This window comes from Podarcis raffonei, chromosome 16 (assembly GCF_027172205.1).
Source record: "Podarcis raffonei isolate rPodRaf1 chromosome 16, rPodRaf1.pri, whole genome shotgun sequence".
In the NCBI taxonomy this organism is placed as follows: Eukaryota; Metazoa; Chordata; class Lepidosauria; order Squamata; family Lacertidae; genus Podarcis; species Podarcis raffonei.
This window is the reverse complement of record NC_070617.1, coordinates 33,783,309-33,804,029: the sequence shown is the minus strand read 5'-3', so window position 1 is coordinate 33,804,029 and position 20,721 is coordinate 33,783,309. Positions and strand designations below refer to the sequence as shown.

Genomic DNA, 20,721 nt, shown 5'->3' with positions numbered 1-20,721 from the left:
AACTTTGCTTCTTATTTTACAGCTTATGTATGAAGCGAACCCTAAGAAGAAGACAAAAAGCATTTATAAGGTGTGCACTTACAAATTGTTGTTCCAATTCAGACAGTCTGGTATCTTAAGCATCAGCAGAGGTGGACACAAGATGAAGTAGGAGATCCATATTTGAGTCCTGATTTGAACGCTCAATCAGCCATTTAAAGCCTTCCCATCTATTTCGCGTTGACGCAATAGATTGTGGCGCCAGGCGACCTTTGTCTCAAAGATGTGATTTGAAGAGTGATTTCTCACACATTAGCCAGCTTGAATTAAAAAATAAAAAAGTGTTTTGTCCACCTCCCAGAAATGCCACCTCATTCCGCATGATTATTATAATTAGTACCTTTTTTTTGGTTTTTTGTTTTGAAAAAAAAAAATGTTTTGTTACTAGCATTTTTTTACTTTTCATTTTGAAATCTGATTGCTTTGCAGACATTTAATGAATTAATCCCTGCAACGCCCCATCAGGTAATGTATCACCCCCAACTTAACAGCTGCAGATGCGTAGTTGTAAATTAGTTGTAGTAGGGTTAGAGGTGATAGCAGCAAATATAAACAGCTTTCCGGAAACCAGACCGCAAAGGGGCAAAGTTGGGCGCCATGGAGAAAGAGCTTTTGGCCTCAAGTTACAGTTCCTGCTAAACTACTTCTTCTGACCAATATAATCACATTTAGGGAAATTTATGGGATGTTGCCGATTAACATGGCATTTGTTGGGAGACCAGTATTCCAGTGAGTGTGTGAGAGAATGCACATGTGCATGTTTTTATGTGCACCTGGTGAAGGAGTACCTGAGGAAGTAGCATCACTGAAGACAAGCAGGTGTGCACCAGATCAGTGGCTCAGCTATTTCAGACCTCTGAAGTCCCCATGCATGCTGCTCTGTGCTTTCCACAGAAGAGCAGGGTTAAGTAAGTACAGGAAGCAAATTAGTGCTAGCAAGTCCATCTGGCAGTGTGTGGCCGATATGGTCTGATGTGACGGTATGGCTGGTTAGGCAAAGTAACTGCCCTAAGCTCTCTGGCCCACTGACTTGACTGCTCTGACGTCTTAGGGTACGTGAGCCCTGGGTACGTGAGCTCCAAGGCGGGGTGGCGGGACCAAAACAGGGGGAACGAGCCATTTTGTAAAAACAAAACAAAACCCGGCGCCAAAACAAAACCTTTGGCACTTAATCAAAGAAAGGGAGTTGTGGGACACCTAGCCAAGCTGCTTCTCAGTGGTGCAATTTGACTGGTTCAGGCCAGGTTCCCTGTTTCTGGTCCCAGTCAGCCCAGAGTTCCTACCTGCCCCATGGAATAGGGGGGGTCAATAATGAGAATTATTCAGCTGCTCAGCCTTAATCTTCTGGCAAGCGGGAGAGGCTTGTGGGATTGGGGAAGAGTGAGGGTGGGCTGGAGAAGAGGGAAAGAGGAGAGTAATAAGAAAGGGGGTGGAGATGAGACAGAATCGTTTTGGAGTGTGGGGATAAGAAGTCAGTTGTTTCAGGTTTGTGTACACTTCAGAAATACTACCCACCAGGACCTCCCAAGTGTTCCTAATTCTCCAGTCTCCATTTTCATGATTATATAAAATGGGAAATTAATCTGGTATTATTTTTCTTTCCCTACATTTCTGACACTTGAATCGGCAGCTTACAAACTTGGTACCGATGCAATATTTGGCATAACCTATTAGCCATGGTTATAAGAGGGAAAGCAAGCCACATATCCCCCTTTGCCTCCTGCCCATCTCTTACACATGCTCTCTCTTCCTTTTCTGTTTCACGGCTGTTTATAGAGCAGGTTTATCTCTGCACTGATGACAGCGCTAACCATGGTTGGCTTTAACCAGAGTTTGCAAGGCTCCTTCAATCTCTGTATACAAAGCTAGCTTGAAGCCAGCCATGTTGAGCAATAATACAGATATTCATTTGTTCATTCATTAAATACATCTGTACAGTGCCTTTAATTCAGTAGATTCCCAATAAATCCAGGAGCCATCTACCCACACCGTGTTTTGCTCTGAAAAGCAAAGGAAGAGGGACAAACGTGAGAAATGGAACATTCAGATCCATGGATCACCCTGCTATTGGGATTAAGCTCTAGTAGTTTATAATCGTAGTTTGTGCTTTACTTGTTTCTTAGTATTTGTATACTTAGTATACAGTAAGCCTGCAACTTATGCATTTAACTTGTGTGCATTCAACTTCATGTGCTTGGCAAAAATAGCAAATTAAAAGGGGGGAGGAAAGGGAGTGAATTTCGGGGGGGGAGACTTTGGCAGTCCCACCTGTCATTGACTCAAATACGATTTTGGCTTTAGGCGCAGTCCCTGGAACAGAAGCCCTACATAAGTTGCAAGCTTACTGTACCAGATCTCTTACGTAGGCAGAAACATTACAGAGTCTTGTATTGTGCCTTGTAAAACTTTGTTGTTGTTTGTTCATATTTAGACAAAGAATAGCCGACCACTTCGAACAAATCAACTCTATGCCCAAGATGAGGGCTCCACGCACACCCAGCTTTACACTAATCATTTTGAGATTATGAAAATCATTGCTGGGAAGAGAAGCCCACCGATCAAACCCTTGTAAGTTCATAGGGAAGACGCTCCTCTTGCAGCCACTGCAGTAAAACTATTCTATACAAAAGCCATTTGCTATGCAAGTCCATTGCAACAAAAACAACAGAGGCTTGGTGACACATTGCAAGTGGCTTTTTATGGCATAGCCTTTTTGTGGACCCTAGTCTAGTTCATCAGGTGCATGAAGTGCTATCCTTGAGTTAACAGGTCTTGAATCGGGTGGATGTGACTTAATAGCAATGACATGAGAAAAAAACTTCATCCAGTGATTATTCCATATTTAATTTGGTTAGTTTAGAAGACAGCTGTTGATAGCACAAATGTTGTGGCATTGGGTAGCCAATTAACACATGTAATTGACAAAAATCCCATGTGTTTTCATATTGTCTCCAATGGCAGTTCTTCATATACAGTGTATTGATTGTAAACAGAATAGAAATCTGAAGTCCACTATATAATTCTTCCTTGGGGTTCTTTGCCAAATGCAAATATGTTGTGTTTTCTTAAGGTCAAAAAGTGTTCTGGTGGATCTGTCAGTGCATGTGTTGGCGCCGTGACTTTAGAACATACAGCACTGCTCCTCTCTTCAGGAGTATTCTTTCTCCCCTCCCCTTCTTGGCCACCTTTAAATAAAGGGGCATCTTGGAAATGTGTTTCTTTGACAACAAATGTCCTCTTGGGTTGTATTTCAGGCTTGGTATGAACCCTTTCCAGAAGAATCCAAAACACACTTCAGTACTTGCAGAAAGGTAAGAATCTTCAGGTGGGAGGGAGGGGTGTGACAGGGCAAGATTAGCACCCGCCCCCCTCTTCTTTCTCCAAGCACTTTTTAAAAAATAATAATTTTTATTAAGTTTTCCATTTAACAATCCAATCATATCACATTAATTATTCTAAATTGTACCAATATATATCATAAAGTCCAAATATTTTGCCAAATTATAAATTTTTGTTGGGGGTTCCCATGCTTTGAGTTCAGTAAGTTCTCCAAGCACTTTAAGCAAAGAACAGCGAAAGGATGGAGTTGATCAAGGGTCAGCAAACTTTTTCAGCAGGGGGCCGGTCCACTGTCCCTCAGACCTTGTGGGGGGCCAGACTATATTTTGAAAAAAAATAATGAACGAATTCCTATGCCCCACAAATAACCCAGAGATTCATTTTAAATAAAAGCACACATTCTCCTCATGTAAAAACACCAGGCAGGCCCCACAAATCACCCAGAGATGCAGTTTAAATAAAAGGACACCTATTCATGTAAAAACACACTGATTCCCGGACCATCCGTGGGCTGGATTTAGAAGGTGATTAGGCTGGATCCGGCCCCCAGGCCTTAGTTTGCCTACCCATGGAGTTGATCTTCTTTTTTGCAGAGACATACACATATACAGTGGTGCCTCGCAAGACGAACGCCTCGCAAAACGAAAAACTCGCAAGACGAAAGAGTTTTCCGTTTTTGAGTCGTTCCGCAAGACGAATTTCCCTATGGGCTTGCTTTGCAAGAAGAAAGCCCATAGGGAAATCTCTGGGGACCTCTTTTAAATGCTGGCGGTGGGGAGCAAAGCCTTTCGCCCCCCGCAGGCCTTCAGAAGAGGTCCAGGAAGGCCGGCGGGGGCCGAAAGGTTTTGCTCCCCACCGCCAGCATTTTAAAAGCGGTCTGGGATAGCAGGGCTTTCCCGCTATCCTGGACCGCTTTTAAAATGCTGGCCATCGGGAGCAAAGACTTTCGCCCACCGCCGGCCTTCAGAAGAGGTCCTGGACCTCTTCTGAAGGCCGGCGGGGGGCAAAAGTCTTTGCTCCCCCCCCCCGCCTGCCTTCCCGGGACAGCGGAGACTTCTCTGCTGTCCCGGGGCGATCTTAAAATGCTGGCGGGGGGCAGCGAAGCGTTCGCTGCCGACCCCCAGCATTTTAAAAGCCCCCGGGACAGTGGAGAAGTCTCCGCTGTCCTGGGGGCTTTTAAAATGCTGGCGGTCGGGAAGGAAGCCCTCCTGTCCCCAGAGCTTGCGGGGTGGGAGGTGGGGAGAAGGGCTTTTCTTCCCACCGCCAGCCTTCAGAACAGCCTTCTGAAGGCTGGCGCTGGAAAGAAAAGCCCTTGTCCCCCCCCCCCCCAGCCTTCAGAAGAGGTCGGGGGACAGACTGTCCCCGGACCTGGTCTGAAGGCGGTTTCCATAGGAACGCATTGATTGATTTTCAATGCATTCCTATGGGAAACGGTGCTTCGCAAGACGAAAAACTCGCAAGAAGAAATAACTTGCGGAACGAATTAATTTCGTCTTGCGAGGCACCACTGTACAGAGAGATGCTCTGCATTGGGTGCAGTCTAGCTAAAGCGAAAGGCTTCTAAGTCCTTGTTGATATTGCTGGAAGAGATTTTAAGCATGTGCTCAACTCTTCCGTCAAAATCAGTAGGCCTTAATAAAAGCTCTGGAATTTTAACCAAATGGTGCCCCAGTTCTTCCCCCTACATAATTTCTAATTTAGTTTGTTCCTCTTCATTCCCAGCGGCATCAACTACGACAAGCCACTTCCTCCCATTCAAGTTGCATCTCTCCGAGCAGAGCGTATCGCAAAGGAGAAGAAGGTACGTTGCGAAGGAGATTCCAGTTCCTGCGCCGAAACAGTGAGTCGGGGGATGTTGTTTGGTGATAGGTCCAGTCTCACCCCTCCCCCTCCATAGTGGGGATGAACTAATGTATATGGTATGCTGCAGCTATTTGAAATATGTGACATAAATAAAGGCTTTGTATTGACACTGTAGGGGCTTTATTCACAGTCTAATCTGGACTTAGTTCATTTATGAAATTTATTGTTTTACCAGCACGGCTGGTCTCTCATTGTGTTACCAGTTCATGCTTTTTTAGGGCAGGTTCTCATGTTCATTTTGCCAGTGCGGCTGGGGGTGGGGACAGTAATATTGAAACTTGGGAATAGTGTCATGGGTGTCTCTTTCATTCGTCAAGTGGTAAGTGTCTCCCATGCTTCTTATTTTGTTTAGAAACAGAAGCTGAAGTCAGGTGGTGGTGGTGGTGGGGTATGATCCAGGCTGGGACAGCAGTGTGTGGGGTTGATCCTGTCTCCCTGCACCATTATTTATTTAAATATTTGGAAACCACACTTCCAAACATAACAAAGGTGCCATACAGGCTAAAGACATAGCATTGCAATAAAAATGCCAAACAGATCAGTAAGAGTGGGTTGGCAGAGAATCTGAGATTTGAAAGCAGGCTTTATGTTGGGCGGGGGGGGGGGGAGCAGAACCAAGTTATCTGTGGCATGATTGGTCAATTACAATTAAGTATTTTTTATTATTTTCTTAATGGGAAGGGCAGCTGCCCCCCTGCACCCCCTGACAACACCCATGTTTGAATGGCCTGTCTGAATAATACAATTTTTAGAAGACATCTAAAAAATGAACAGTGATGTCTCCTGCCAAACTTCTATTGGCAAGGAGTTCCACAGGGCAAAACGTGCCACACCAAAGACTCGGTCCCTGATTAGGGCAAGCTGAACCTCAGGGGCATGTGAAACAAACCAAAGTGTCCCAGGCCTCAGTGTCCAAGGTGGACCGGAAGGAATTCCTTGCTGTGAATCCCCCAAATCTCAGCTATTTACCCCTCAAGTAAATTCGTATTTTGGGGCAGGTCGGAGGAAAAGATTATTGGGAAATGGCACATGGAATTTTTCTGTACCACAGTCCCAAGCTGGATTGGGGGTTTCTCTGTTGCTTCTGAGGACAGGAGAGACTATCCTGTGGTGAACCTGTTGCTTGTTTGGGGCCACTAGCGCTGCTGTATATAATGGGGTAGAAGAGGCATATGAACAGCTATTCCCAAGTCTTTATATATTTCTCTCCCCCCCCCCCAAATTTTGGGAAAGGTAATGTGAAGATCTGCCCTAAAGAACTGACACTAAATGAAAGGACTGGACCTTGTAAGATGTCAAGTCTAGGCAAATTCAACATATCCACCTGTTCAGAGCCAATTGAAGAGAGGAGCGTGAGGATGGCTTGCCTTGTTCAGGATGCTTTTATCTGCCCTTTGAACAGGAACCAACCACTTTTTCTCCTTCCTTATTGCCCAGGCTCTGGCTGAGCAGCAACGGGCCCAGCAGCAAGCTGGACCTCAGCAGCAACAGCAGGCCGGCCAGCAACAAACACAGCAAGCGGCGGTACAGCAAGCCCAGCCTCAGCCCCAGGCTCAAGCCCAGGTAGTCCAGCAGCCCCAGGCTGTGGTGCAGACGGCTGTTACCACTGTGGCAAACACTGCAGTGCTGGTAAGACACTCTAGAGGGGTTGCAAATAGCCACTGGCCCGGATGCCTGTGGGGAGTGGAGAGCATGTCCGGATTGACGGAGTCTCCTCTTATTTCTAAAACTCAAATGACGCATAGCATCATAAAGTGCGGGAGAGGCAGGCTAAGAAGTGTCACTTAGGCATGCCAAGCCACATTTGCAGGGGTTCTTGTGGGCTTGCAACTTTCACGGGCAAAACTGTGTGGCTGCATTCTTGTTTTAAGACCAGCATCCTGTAGCGCTACAGGCACAGGCAGTGACCAGCCTTAACATCAGGCACGTCCATTTATATGCTGACTGTTTGTTTGACTGGTGGCAGCAAAGATGTTACCCACTATAGGCTAGAAACCATAACACTGACTTTCTGTAGGGAGGGAATCAGATAGTTATAGGCTAAATTCATGTTTTGTACTCCCCACCCCCACCCCTGCTCCCAAGAGGACCTGTTATTTTTAAAATAAGTTTTGAATTTATAAGCAGCACATACCCACTTCATTTTTATTATTTTATTACTTTTCCACTTGTGCTTACATTTATCGTTGTGTATTCTGCGCTAAATCCTTAAAGCAGTTAGAAACATAGCTTGAATATCCACGGAGATCATTTGGGACTCTGGCTAATTCTCAGAAAGCTGTGTCACATATGAGCAGATAGCTTCACAACTCTTACATGGTGCCCACATTCACACATAATGCTGAAATTTCTGGCTGCTTCAGCCAGAGCACACACAAGTTTCCATGGCCCTTTTCCATTCGCTTCACTTCGCCTGAACAAGTCAAGGTTTAGCACTTGACTGTATCTTCCAGCTGCTTCTGAAAATAGGGCTAATGTCTTCCAAACAAACCAGGATAGGAAGCCATCATTTAAACTTTGCATCATATCCTGGCTTGTTTGGAAGGCATCAGCCACAGGTTTGGGGTTCATGTGCAAAGGGGAACTTTCATTAAAATGCCAGCTTTTTAACTAACTGCCGGCTTCAAAGGTTTGCGAAGAAGTTGTGTGCAGCTGCACACAGCTCCTGCCACATCCTGGCCAGCATTGCATGCCAACCCTTCCACGTCCCTCTTTAACCAAAATTATCTCTTGGCCAGGCTGGCACAATGAAGACCTCGGTGACTGGGACAAGCATGCAGACAGGTAAGTTACACCACCCATAGTAAAGCATTGTGGGTGGTGGAGAAATGACTATGCCTGCCTCCATTGCAGGCCCAGACTGACGTTTTGGTTTTGTTTCTCAGCTACAGTGAGCGGGAACGTTATTGTAAATACAGTGGCTGGGGTTCCTGGAACAACCTTTCAGCCAATCAACAAGCGACTGGCTTCTCCCGTGATACCGGGATCACTGGCGGTGAGTATTTTCAGATGCCCAGTGTATCACTTTCAGGCTCCCAATGAGGGCAGCAATTTCAACTAGAGTCCAGTGTGTGTGCGGATGCAGTTTGATTATAGATAGGGGCACCTGGAAAAAATCCTACCCCAGAAGTGGGATTCTTTACTACGGCGAGGACAAACCTTGTTTTGCCAAGATGTTTGAATTTGAGCCATTTGGTCAAAGATAGCCTTAACTCAAGAGCTGCGATGATTTACATCTTTCTTCCTTTCCTTTAGACCGCAGGAGGAACGGCTACAGCCCAGGTGGTACATACTCAACAGAGAGCAGCTGCCGCACCTGCTGCATCTGCAGAACTGGTGACCATAGCATCTACCCCAGGGGTCCGAGCAGTGACATCGGTGACAGCGCCAGCGGTTGTCACTACTAACCTGACCCCGGTCCAGACCCAAGCAAGATCCTTAGTCACTCAGGTTACGCCAGGTAAAGAGTGCACATTTTGCATAGTCTGATTTTTTAAAAAAGTTAAATCTTACCTATGGGATACTTTCCCAAACTGGTAGTAACAACATCTGCTTCTTGTTTCCAATCCTTTGCTGACTTGACCTTACGTGGGTTTTAACAACAACAGCAACAACAATTTATACCCCGTCCATCTGGCTGGGTTTCCCCAGCCACTGTGGGCACCTCCCAACAGAATATTAAAAACACGATAAAACATCAAACATTAAAAGCTTCCTTAAACAGGGTTGCCTTCAGAAGTCTTCTAAAAGTCAGATAGTTATTTATTTCCTTGACACCTGGTGGGAGGGCGTTCCACAGGGTGAGCACCACTACCGAGAAGGTCCTCTGCCTGGTTCCCTGCAACCTCAATTCTTGCAGTGAGGGAACTGCCAGAAGGCCCTCGGGAAGCTAGACCTCAGTGTCCAGTCTGAAGGATGGGGGTGGAGACGCTCCTTTAGGTATAATGGGCTGAGTATATTATATTTAGCCCATGGATGGGGAACCTGCGGCTCTCTAGATGGTTTTAGACTCCAGTACCCATCGTGCCTGCCCACTGAGCATGCTGGCTGGGGCATCTGGAAGGCCAAAGGCTCCCTGCCCTCAGTTAAATCTGTGGGGACCTTTTCAACTCGAAGGGCAACCTCCCCGGAGCAGGGAGCGCATGACAGAGTGCTGAGGCAGAGACGAAAGAGGGCACCAAGGTAAATGCTGCCTTTGTACTTACCTCATTTCTGCACCCACTCCCACACCCCTCTCTATCCCATATCAAGGCAAGCCAGAGGCTTTATCAGAGTTCAAGGACACGTTCTAAGCTCTCTCAGAAACTAGAAACTCTCAGGGAGGGTGTGAAGCAGGGCCAAGCAAGAGTGTGGACTGGGAACAGGGCTGGCCGAGTAGGGAGGGCTGTTGATGACTTGTACATTGTGCTACTGAAGCTTTTTGCTGCTTGTTACTGGGAATTGTTTTGTGAAATCTTTATGAATTGCATGCTGTAGGTTTTGTTCCTTAAAAACGTTGCAGGTCGCTTGGAGGTGAGTTTTTTGTGTGTGTAATGAATGGCTAGGAAGTGTAATCAATCTCCTTTTCTTCTCTTCCCCCTGCCCCCAGCAGCTCCAGCAGGTGTGCAGTTGTCGGGGAAGGCTATCAGCCCGGCTCACTTCCAGCTCCTGCGGCAGCAGCAACAGCAGCAGGCGGCAGCAGGCCAGGTCCAAGTCCCACAGGCCCAGTCGCCAGCCCAGATTAAAGCTGTGGGGAAGTTATCCCAGGTGAGGGAGAGGCTCCTCGATTTGTGAGCACTAGCGTCGGTCAGAGCGCTGCATTGCACCCCATCTGCACCATGCATTGAAAGCAGCACTATGCTGCTTTAAGAGACAGAAAAACCCTGAAGTGGCCCTCCAAGACCCAATTTTCAAGTGTTCAGGGGGTGGGGTGGGGAAGAATGGTGGGGTAGAAGAATGGTGTAAATTGGGCATATTTGCATCCTGGAGTTGCGGGAAAGGGCAAGGAGTTTGCCTGAGTGCTGAAGCCCTGCCTCCAACCCCTAGTGATTTAACCTGATCCCCTCTCACTTCTGAGAAGCTTTGCCCATGCACAGCTGTCAAGCATATCTTTACAGTCATCAGACCTGGAAACCTGCTCTTTGAAACCAAAGGATAAAAGCAGGGGCTCTGGGAAAGGAGGCTCCCGCTCTCAACACCAGATTCTGTATTTTTAGCTCCGTCACTTCCGTGGAATCCTAGCATACACAAAGCATTCATGTATTTTTGATAACGCAGCATTTGATTTTACACGTGCACCTAATATATATATAGCAGCTTTCTCCAACCTGGGGCTGATGGGAGTTTGCAGTCCAAAGCATTTGAAGGGCAACATAAGAACCTGCCTTATACTGAGTCAGACCCTTGCCCTGTCTAACTCAGTTACTCCCTGTGTCAGCTGGCAGCGCCTCTCCATGGTTTCAGGCACAGACTCTTTCCCAGCCCTACCTGGAGAAGCCAGGGATTGAACTAGGGACCCTCTGCATGGAAGGCAAAGACTCTACCACTGAGAGCAACCTAGATGGGGAAAGGTGCAGTGCATTACGTAACGTGCACTGTGTTTTGAGATCTATATGCTCAGCCAGGGTGGATAAAAATCAATGATTTTTTTAAAAAAATCAGATTTTAAAAAATTTAAATCGGATTTTTAAAATAAAATGCTTTTGGAGGAGAAATCTTTCTAAAGATAGTTTTCTATTTAAGTTACATTATAGTCCAAAGTCTATTCATCAGGAAAGAAGGATTTGTTTTATGTTTTTCATGTGCGCTAAAACTCAGTCTAAGTTTTTTAATAAAAAACCCCATTTAACCACATCAGTTAACAGACATGGATACATATGCTATAATGTTATTGTTTTAGTTAAATTGTTTATTAAGGAAGTGATTATTTTTCTCCTTCCCATAAAGTACAGCAGAAAAATTGTCCAAATACAAACAGTTAACTTATTAAACCTCACAATAATTTCATAATTATCTGTCTATGTATTTCTAATAGTATAACCAAATCAGTAATTTTTGATATAGCTGTAAAAACTGCTCTGAAAATTGATGATTCCAAAAATGAAACCTTCATCTGGTTGTAAATGTTAAGATTATACCAGCAAGAATGAGTCTTTCTGTAAAAAAAAAACAAAATGATTTAAATCAGGTCTTACTGACTAGTGATGATTTAAATCGAATCCACCCTGCGCTCAGCAAACCTTGTTACTGTATCAGAAAAGAAAAACTTTGGTTCCAATTCTCTCCTGGTATCAGAAGCCATTTAGCAGAGCCAAAAGTCGTGGTGGTGGTACGATGTTGTGTTTCTCTCCCTCTCTCCAGGAGCAGCTCATCAAGTTACAGAAGCAGAAGATGCAGATTCCCCAACAGCAGGCTGCCCAGCAGCAGGCCCAGCCTGGAGCCCAGCAACAGGCCTCTCAGGTTCAAGTGCAGCAGCAGCAGCAGACCCAGCAACTCACGGCTGTTGCAGCACCAAGGCCAGGGGCGGTCCTCACTGGCACCACCGTCACGAACCTCCAGGTTGCTCGCCTTGTAAGTCAGCCTTGGGGATCCCGCAGAGGTTAATAAGCCAGCAGAAAATTCAGTTAGCCTGGCACTGGTGGGACGGTTGGCAAAGAGGAGAGACTGGGCACAAGCCTTCTCCTCTCTCTTTTTTGGCTTGCCTAAATGCTGCCTGCTGTGTGTGTGGGGGGGGGGGGAGAGAGAGCTCTGCCCTTCCTCTGCTGGCTCATTCACTCTCCTGCATGGTCTTCTGCACTGGCTGGGCAAGTTCTTAAAATGTATTTAAGCCCTGGACTGGCAGCCGCAGAATTCTGCTCAGCTAGAGCACTCTTCATTGTGAACGCAAGATGAAGAGTCTGTCTGGAACAGCTGTCTTCTTTCTCACAGACATTATATATTTGGGAAGCAGACCGCTCCCCACTGTTGACCCCTAATCAACTGACATTTAGAGGACTTCTTCTGAACACCAGGGCTCCATTTAGCCCTCATGGCTCCTGGGGGTCAATGGTGCCTGCGCCTCCTCCATGGATTTGTCTTAAGCCCCATTTGAAGTCACCTGGGCCAGCCTTCTCCAACCTGTTGTCCACCAGGTGTTTGGGACAACCACCATTTGTTCCTGTCCATTGGGCTGATGGGTGTCATAGTACAAAACTTCTGGAGGCTGCTGGCTGAGAGTTGGGAGTGTAGCAGCATCTGCAGAGCCACAGGTTCCCCATCCTGTTTTAATCCAGGGGTAGGGAACATTTTTAAAGTTGAGGGCCACATTCTCTTGCAGAGAACCTTCAGGGGGCCACATGCTGTTGACAGGCAGGGCCAGAGGCGAAAGTGGCTGGAGCACTTCGTACAAACACTCACGAACCTTTCTCTGTTCTGCAAGCAGGGCAAGCGAGAGGCATTATCAGAGTTCAGGGAAACGTTACAGACAGGCAAAGTGACTCGAGGAGGGTGTGAAGCAGGGCCAGTGAGGGCCTGAGTAGAGTTCCAAGGGCCAGATAGGTTTCTCGTTCCTGCCTCATTGCGTTGCCGTTCTGTGGAGCGGATTGCATTCCACCAGAAATAGGCAGGTCTCTTCTCATGCTTGTGCAATTATCCCAATTCCTTACTGCTCAGACTCGTGTTCCTGCTTCCCAGCTTCAAGCGCAAGGTCAAATCCAGGCCCAGGCACCGCAAGCAGCCCAGGTGGCCTTGGCGAAGCCTCCGGTGGTGTCTGTTCCAGCTGCCGTAGTGTCATCTGCAGGAGTCACCACGCTCCCTGTCACAGTCGCTGGGATTAGCGTCGCTATTGGACAACCACAGAAAGCAGCAGGTGTGTCAATCATTATTCTTAACCTATGTGTGAGAGAGAGAGCATATCAAACTTTTGGAAGAAAAAACCCGAGCTTTCTAAGTCTCTTTCCCCCCTTTTCCTCTCTCAGAGTGATGCCCAATATGTCACTTTCTTTTTCTTTCTCTTTTTAAAATCAGAGACTTACTAACGCCTATACTGTACCATGCTTGTGACAGTGAATTCTCCAGTTGGCCAAGGACTTGGGATATTCAGTGGGTCAGGGAATCAAACAGATTGCAGACTTGCTTCTGTGAAGCAGAAGGAAAGCTGTCGGTTTAGCTGTAGCACAGGAGCTGGTGGAGAACTGGCAAGAGGTTTTATTTCTGTATCAAAAACTTGCCCCCGATTCATCCCAAGGTGATTTAAAAGGGCAAGATATGAAAACAGTAAGAGATCAAAACAAAAAACACAGCAGCAGAATAAATACATCCCAGCAAGAGCAAAAGAGCAGAATGAATGCAAGTTGCACAAAACACCTGTCCATTTCAAAGACTTTTCAGAGGAACTATATTTCATCTTGGCACCTGAGGGACCATAGCTTCCTCCCCCTCTCTCTAAAACCACCCCACTTTGGGTTGTACTGCGTGCACACAAATTGCTGCCCAACACATTGCCTACAGTCATCCTGCTCCAGTCAGGTCAGCAGAGTTGTGGGGACGTGCTAGTGGAGGGCAGGAGCAGCAGCACCGAGGAGGAGGGTGCTCAGGTTTGCAATGCTTCAGAAAAGCCCCTCCAAAGCACAGGTGCTCCAGAAACTTGGAAGGAGATCAGTAGGATCATCAATGGACATCAGAGGCACTTACCTCCAAAATTCAACAGGACCCCAGGTGAAGGCCTCATCCTTCTGGAAGCAGGCTTGCTTGTGTGGCTACCACAAATGTCAGGTTCGTTGAGTGGCCAGGACAGGTGGGCCTCTGACTACTGATAAAAGAGCAGTAGTGGGGAAAGACAGGTTGAAGGAGGAAGGCCTTCAGCAGGCACTGAAAACACAACAGGAAGGAATTCCAAAAAGGTATTGTGGAGCATCATTGTAAACAGTGTCTCAGAACTTGCAGTGTCCAGTCTTTTAGTTCTGTCCTTCGTATCCTGCACAGGAGGACAGACTGTGGTGGCTCAGCCGCTGAACGTCCAGCAGCTCTTGAAACTCAAGCAGCATCACCAGGCAGCCCAGCAGCAGAAAGCCATCCAGCCTCAGGTTGCCCAAGGACAAGCTGCTGTTCAGCAAAAGGTACCCCTCTCTGTTCCCGTTACTGCCTTTGCAAACGCTGCATTGCCACTAAGGTGGGAAACTGGATACTTTGGCTATTAGAAGCATGCTAAAGATGGAGGAATGGCCTGCTCTTATCACCAACTCTTACCTGTAAGTAAATTGTTGCAGTAGAGCACAGCTGCATAGGGCAAAGATTTGCATGTACTTAACCATGTCCTGGATTCAAACAACTCCATTCTGTTTGTTATGTTCCATATATTGCCTTTCCCTGAAGGAGGTCAGGGCAATGTGCATGCTTCCACACACCCCTGTATCCTCTAAGCAAGCCTGTGAGGTAGGTTGGGAAGAGAGGTCGTGACTTGGCAACGGTCACCCAGTGAGTTTCCTGGGGAAAATGGGGAATCAGAACCTGATTCTTCTGGTCATAATCTACATATTTAACCAGTGCGCTGACTCGAAGAGGTTGAATGCCCTATTTTGCCCTTTCAGTTAAATGCACAGCAAGTCACCGTCCAGGCCCAACAGCAGACATCACAGCAGCAGAAAGTCTACGCTACGCAGCCGGCCATTAAGGCACAGTTCCTACCAACGCCGATTTCTCAGGCCCAGAAACCTGGTGGAGCCCAACAAGTCCAGACCCAAATACAGGTAAGGCTACTGTGCCTCTTCCCCTCTCTTTGACGAGGATGTGATATTGGTACTCATACAATAAGAGCCTCTTCCGTTTCCCTGCCGGTTGTTCAGTGACTGTTTCTACCGAGTTCATCCCTACATCAGTTGGTGTGGAACCCACAGACACTGGCTTAAGTCAAACATTTGCAGAATGCTGGATACTTTTTAAATGACAAACCCCTTCTCCCCCAATGTGTTGTTCTTAAAGGTTGCAAAGCTCCCACAAGTGGTCTCGCAGCAGGCAGCAGTAGCCAATATTCAGCAGGTGGTGTCCCAACAGGTAAGGTTTGTGGGATTCCATATTTCAAACTTGCATACATTTTTTAAAAAATATTGAGCAGGGAAGTGTAACTTCTGAAATTGCCTTTAGAAAGGATCGAACACTTAACAAAGTGTGATGTTCACTAGCAAGCATTTCTGTTTACCTCTTCCTCTTTTTCTCCCTCCCCGCACCCCCCAAGGTTCAAGCTCAGCCGCAGACGGTGACTTTGTCTCAGACGACAGCAGGACAGCATCAGGTCCAAGTCATCCCTGCCACCACCGCCACCGCTCAAGTGGTCCCACAGAAACTGGTCCAGCAGCAGGTTGTCACGGCAGCATCTCCCCAGATTCAGGCAGCCGGCGTACAGAACCCATCTCAGGTTCCGGCATCGTCCGACGGCCAGACTCAGCAAGCGAAAGTGCAAATGAGGACTCCAGTCAGGATAAAGGCACCCAACAAACCCAGCTGAGTCCATGGTGACCTCACAGCAGTGAGCAAAGGAGGACACACTGTTTGTGCTTCCTGCAACCTGGCAAAAGCTGGAGCCTGCAGACCTGTTTGCACAGGAAAAACTTTGCCGGCAGTCCCTTCACCAGAGAGCCTCTCCCCAAAAGCTGCAGGCGCACTTTGTGACTCCGATCCTGTGTGAAGTTCCCAGGAAGGCCGCATGTTCAAACCATACGCCGTGTAAATATTTAAAGACCTGGGTCTCTGCTTGTTTTCATAAGAGAGATAAGCGAAGAGGTTGCTCTCAAGTACACGTAGAAATCGGCATAGTCTTGCATATCACCATCACTGCCATAGGGAAATCCCCTTTGAGTGGGTTTCAAATGACTAAAAGGCAATGCTCAGTCAGTGGCTGGCAGAGCAAGAGTCCTCTCCACTTGTTTTGAAGTTGAGTTGTGACAAGCCCTTCATAAGTTGGCTGGGAGTGGGGATGTGTTGGAAGCTCTCTCCAGAACATTCAGCCAATGAATGTGAAGATTTGTAAGTATCTGTAATTATGAACCATATTTCAGTCTCCATTTTTGTAAGTCCTTTTTTTTAAAAAAAACATTTGCTAGCTGTGTGTCAAGTTGTGTGTCCTGTTCCCTTCCCCAACTGTACAGTTTTTTTTAAAGCACTCACCCATAGGCTTTCACTCTCATTTTCCCACTTTTAAGGTAAATAATAATCCAGGCGTGTGTCTTGGGGAAATAAATACTATGTGATAGTATCTGTGTGTTTAATTATTACCCATTGTTTCTTTTCCTATCCCACTTAATTTCTAAAAAGAAAGGTTTCGTTAACAATTGATAAGCAAAAATGGTTCATTGCCCTTATTTCTTGCATGGAGCAGAATGCTCTGGTATTTTTTTCACTGTTGGGATCTGTTTTAAATGTCTCTGCTTTATAGGAAGAGGAACTTAAAAAATTCAGTCTAAATTCTTTAGTTGTGTAAAGAATTGGATCTAAATGCTTTTATGCTCTTCTTTTACCAAACGATAAGAAACAAAATCTTCATGCGGGGCATTTGTGGGTTGCTAATTTTGCAAATTTCGCCTGCCTTACTAATTTTTGAGTTCCTGAGCAACTGTGAAACAATCAGGGACAGCAGCTTCTGACTCCCTCAAACCCCCCCCCCCAATTCATGGCAAAATATCTTTGCCATGTGTTAAAAACTGACACTGCTTCTGGAACCTCAGATTGTCTGCTGTTTTAGCTACTATGCTGCACAATGTGCCATGAGAACAAAATGAGATATTATTAAATGCTAGAAAGAGGACCATGGTTTGCAGGGAAGTGATATATCTGCATGCTACACAACTGGGGTCCCAGTTTTGGTGGGGTGGGGGTTCTGCCGTTCTTCTCAGACTACAGAGCCAGCCCATGACTACAGAGCCTGCCCAAAGCTTGTGGGTCACAGTGGGCTCTGTGCTAAGCTCTTGTGGATTGTGGCCAACGTAGATTCCTGTTCTGCATACATGAATTATTGGACTGCAACTGTTAGAGAGCACAGGCAACGTTTTGAACCTGCAGAGCCCCTAGCCCTTTCATTTAAATTCAGTTCCCTCTTGCAACATACCTGCTTTTCTTGGAACCTCAGTTTTTACAATTGTCAGTTGTGTGTGTTTGTTTGTTTTGGGTTTTTTTAATAAAAAATAAGTGTTTGTACATAAAAGAAGTAGCGACAGATCAACCCTCCCTTGATAGCTTTGTACTATTACGTTTGTTGGTTTGTGTTTGTGAGAGCTGCTATTACACAGGCAGCGGAAGAATTAAAATGCAAGCTGAAGGCAATGGCAACACACACAAAAAGATGGTTGGGAACCACTTGGAATGTCTCTTGCGTTAGCAGAGGGCTCGCCAACCTGGTACCCTTCAGATGTTATGGACTACAACTCCCATGAGCCCTCACCAGCCGAGTTGGCTGGGAACCACCCAGAATATTTCTTGCGTTAGCCTCTTTGGAGATGAGTGGGTCATGCATAGAAGCTGGTTCCTGGTAGATCATTGCGCCTATTTCATACTGTATACTGATGTCCACCCCACCCCCCTCCAAAAAGTGTAGTTAGTTCTGGTTTTACTTCTGAAAAAAAAAGTTTATATCTTTATTATATGTATAAATGCAGTGGGGTGTAAATGTAAACAGAAAAGAAAAAGTAAAGGTTTTTCTCCTCCCCACTGCATTTTTTTTGGCAGCCTCTGTGTTTGGTTTTGATTGTGTCAGCAGAAGCAATGTCTATTTCTACATACAGTGAAGATGAAAATTAGACTCTTCCCCTCTGTCTCTCCCTCCTCTTCCCTCCCTCTCACAAAAAAGTGTGTAAGGAAGCCGGTCTAATTTGTAAATATCTTTATGAACATAAAACATTTGTACTTGACCAGTAGGATTGTAAGGACTTGTGATGTATCCTACCTGAAGGTGTAATAAAGTGTACATTTTTATAACACACGGCTGCCATTATTTCTTTGGCCTTTTGTATTTTGCATTGACCCCTTAGGATCTGCTTCCTTGCCATGAAATGTTAGTTCCTTCCCCCCCTGGAAACCATGAGGGAAGGGGAGGCTAATAAAACCCCAGAAACTTTAAAACAGCTTTGCAGGTTCAACCTTTTATCAAGCTGCATTATTTTAGAGGTGATAAATAGGAAGAAGCTGAAATTAGAACTCCATGTGCACTAATGTCAAAACAGAGACATCTCCCCGTCTCCAAAATAGGGAGAGCAAGTCTTTTTTTTAAAAAAAAAATTATTGAGATTTAAGATCACCCACCAACACCAATAAAACATCAAATCTTATTACATATATCCTACTTTATGCTCCGTAGAGCTGTTGACTTCCGTCCTTCCCTTCCACCAGTTTTCCTATTCCATTCTATAATTCACAGTTTCTTTGATTAAATATTGCAACATGACATAAGATTTGCTTCAATCCTGCCAACGTTTTCAAATTTGTACAGTTCTCACTTATATAAATCAAAAATTTACACCATCCTTTTTGGTACTTTGTCCCCTCCTGATTGCGAATTCTGTGTGTCAATTTAGCCACCTCAGCGTATTCAACCAGCTTTATCTGCCATTCTATTGTCTGTATCTCCTGTTGCTTCCACTTTTGAGCTATCAGAACTCTAGCTGCTGTTGTTGCATACAGATATAATCTCTGATCACTCTTCTTAATATCTTCTCCCACCAAACCTAGCAAGAATTCTTCCGGCTTTTTGGGAAAGCTATACTTTTAAAGTATCTTTTTTAACTCGTTATAAACTGCTTCCTAGGGAGAGCGAGTCTTGAAACAAAAGGAACAGTTGCAGTATAGGCTAAGAGCAAGACTCTGACCCTGATGTAGGGAAGAAGGAAAAGTTGCATTTGGTACTTTACCTGGGAGTAAACATCACTTGAGAGAGAGGAAGTCAGACCTTGCCTTGTCGAGGGGGGAGATGCTTCCGGAGGGGCAATTGCCAAAAGAGCTGAGGGTTCTGGTATTTTGAATGTAGGTATAAAATAGGGTGTGTGTGGGGGGGGGGGAAGTATGCTTAGTTACCTAATTAAATTAATCACTGAGCAGGGCTTTGAACATGATTCACCCAGGTCAGAATCAATATTCTAGCCAAGGCACCAGAGTGCAGGACAGATGGGGCTTGTCAACCTGGGAAGGGAGCCACATAGGAGGAGGAAAACTGACCCTAAACCTCCGCTTCCTTGCGCGATATATTTGGGGGGAGAAAAGGCTAAGGCGTAAACCTTACACATCTGGAGTGCAGTCCCTAAGATGGTTGGATGGCACCTTGTACACCTCCTGGTGCCAAACGTATTTCCCCCCCAGTTTTCAGGGTTTTTATTATTTGCTTTTATTAAAAGATTTTCATGGATAACAAAGATACACATAACATCTCTGTTTTCAGTTCATAGAGTCCTTTCTACATGTCAGTTACACCCTGTGAGACATTGCTGTCGAAGGGGAAGGTATCCCCAATATACGAAAGTATTGCTCTGCTGTCCTTTGGACCTTATTATCAGTGAGGCCGAGAGGGGGTTCTTGTCATCTGGGCATCTCACGGGGAGGTCACTTTTGAGTTGCTAACACAGAAGTTTGACTTCACCTCCAGAGGCTTACTCCATTGTCTGCGAGACAGATGTCGAAACGATAGCCTCCTACCAGCCAGGCCAGATCCCTGAACCCAGAGGAAAGTAATTCTAATCATGTGTGGCCATGTTTTTCCTATGCTTCTGGCGCCTAATGATGTGAAACTTCTGCCTAATGATCTCTCAACTTCTGTCAACGCTTACTGTGGAAGCCCTGAACAACCTGAGATCAGGATACCTGAAAGACCAGCTGAGTTCTTTTTCTTTTTTAAATATGTTTATTAAAATTTTCAAAAAAATATAAAAGAAAAACAGAGAAGAAAAAAAGAGAGAAGAAAAGAAAAAAGAAAAAACAACAGTTGAAAAAGTTTACCTTAATTATATTCCGTACCCAATTTCCTTGACTTCCCCAGACCTGCCCTTCTTGTATTCCAATTCCAATTTTTAGTTCAGCAATTTTTGTCCCCCCACTTTACCTTGTTTCCTCTAATTCAGTTTACTTAATCAATTTTAACTTCTAAACCTCAATCTTTATATTTCAAAACTTATTCTTAAAATACTTTTCCTAAATTCCCCCCATCAATTTAATTAACCTATTTTAACTTAAAAATCTCAGTCTTTATACACCAACACTTATTCTTAACAATCTTTTGCTAAGGTCGGCCCCAAATCCCTCCCCCAAATCCCCATTTTTATGTTAGTGGCAAAACCAACTTAATTAGAACAGAATATATTTATACACCCTTTGGATTCCCGAAGCCCTACCACCCCCTTTCCCGGTTTCGATCCCCAACCAAAGTCCATCAGTCCATCCGAAATCAGTCTGGCGATCTCACATCCGAGGCACTTAATCCTCTCTCAATTTCTCTCTGCCGGTTTTCTTGATAGTCCTTTATTTTAAATTCCGAATCTCGAAGAGGCTCTG

General features: G+C 45.5%; 1 protein-coding gene across 20 annotated transcripts in view; it reads left to right on the top strand.

The window, feature by feature from the left end:
- The window catches only part of EP400 (E1A binding protein p400), a 75,995-nt gene extending 57,833 nt beyond the window's left edge, over nt 1-18,162 (top strand). For 6 of the 20 annotated variants that reach the window (XM_053370049.1, XM_053370048.1, XM_053370052.1 and 3 more), the window contains 15 exons: nt 23-70; nt 469-504; nt 2,471-2,607; nt 3,294-3,350; nt 5,101-5,218; nt 6,679-6,870; nt 7,980-8,025; nt 8,127-8,236; nt 8,497-8,701; nt 9,830-9,987; nt 11,581-11,790; nt 12,871-13,066; nt 14,182-14,315; nt 14,787-14,945; nt 15,178-15,449. In XM_053370049.1, coding sequence (XP_053226024.1) covers nt 23-70; nt 469-504; nt 2,471-2,607; nt 3,294-3,350; nt 5,101-5,218; nt 6,679-6,870; nt 7,980-8,025; nt 8,127-8,236; nt 8,497-8,701; nt 9,830-9,987; nt 11,581-11,790; nt 12,871-13,066; nt 14,182-14,315; nt 14,787-14,945; nt 15,178-15,306 — 1,935 coding nt within the window. In that variant the 3' untranslated portion in view covers nt 15,307-15,449. Of the gene's footprint in view, nt 1-22; nt 71-468; nt 505-2,470; nt 2,608-3,293; nt 3,351-5,100; nt 5,219-6,678; nt 6,871-7,979; nt 8,026-8,126; nt 8,237-8,496; nt 8,702-9,829; nt 9,988-11,580; nt 11,791-12,870; nt 13,067-14,181; nt 14,316-14,786; nt 14,946-15,177 lie in introns of all 20 variants that reach the window. The other 14 variants (XM_053370036.1, XM_053370034.1, XM_053370044.1 and 11 more) reach the window with 14 other exon arrangements.
- Nucleotides 18,163-20,721: the final 2,559 nt, after the last annotated feature.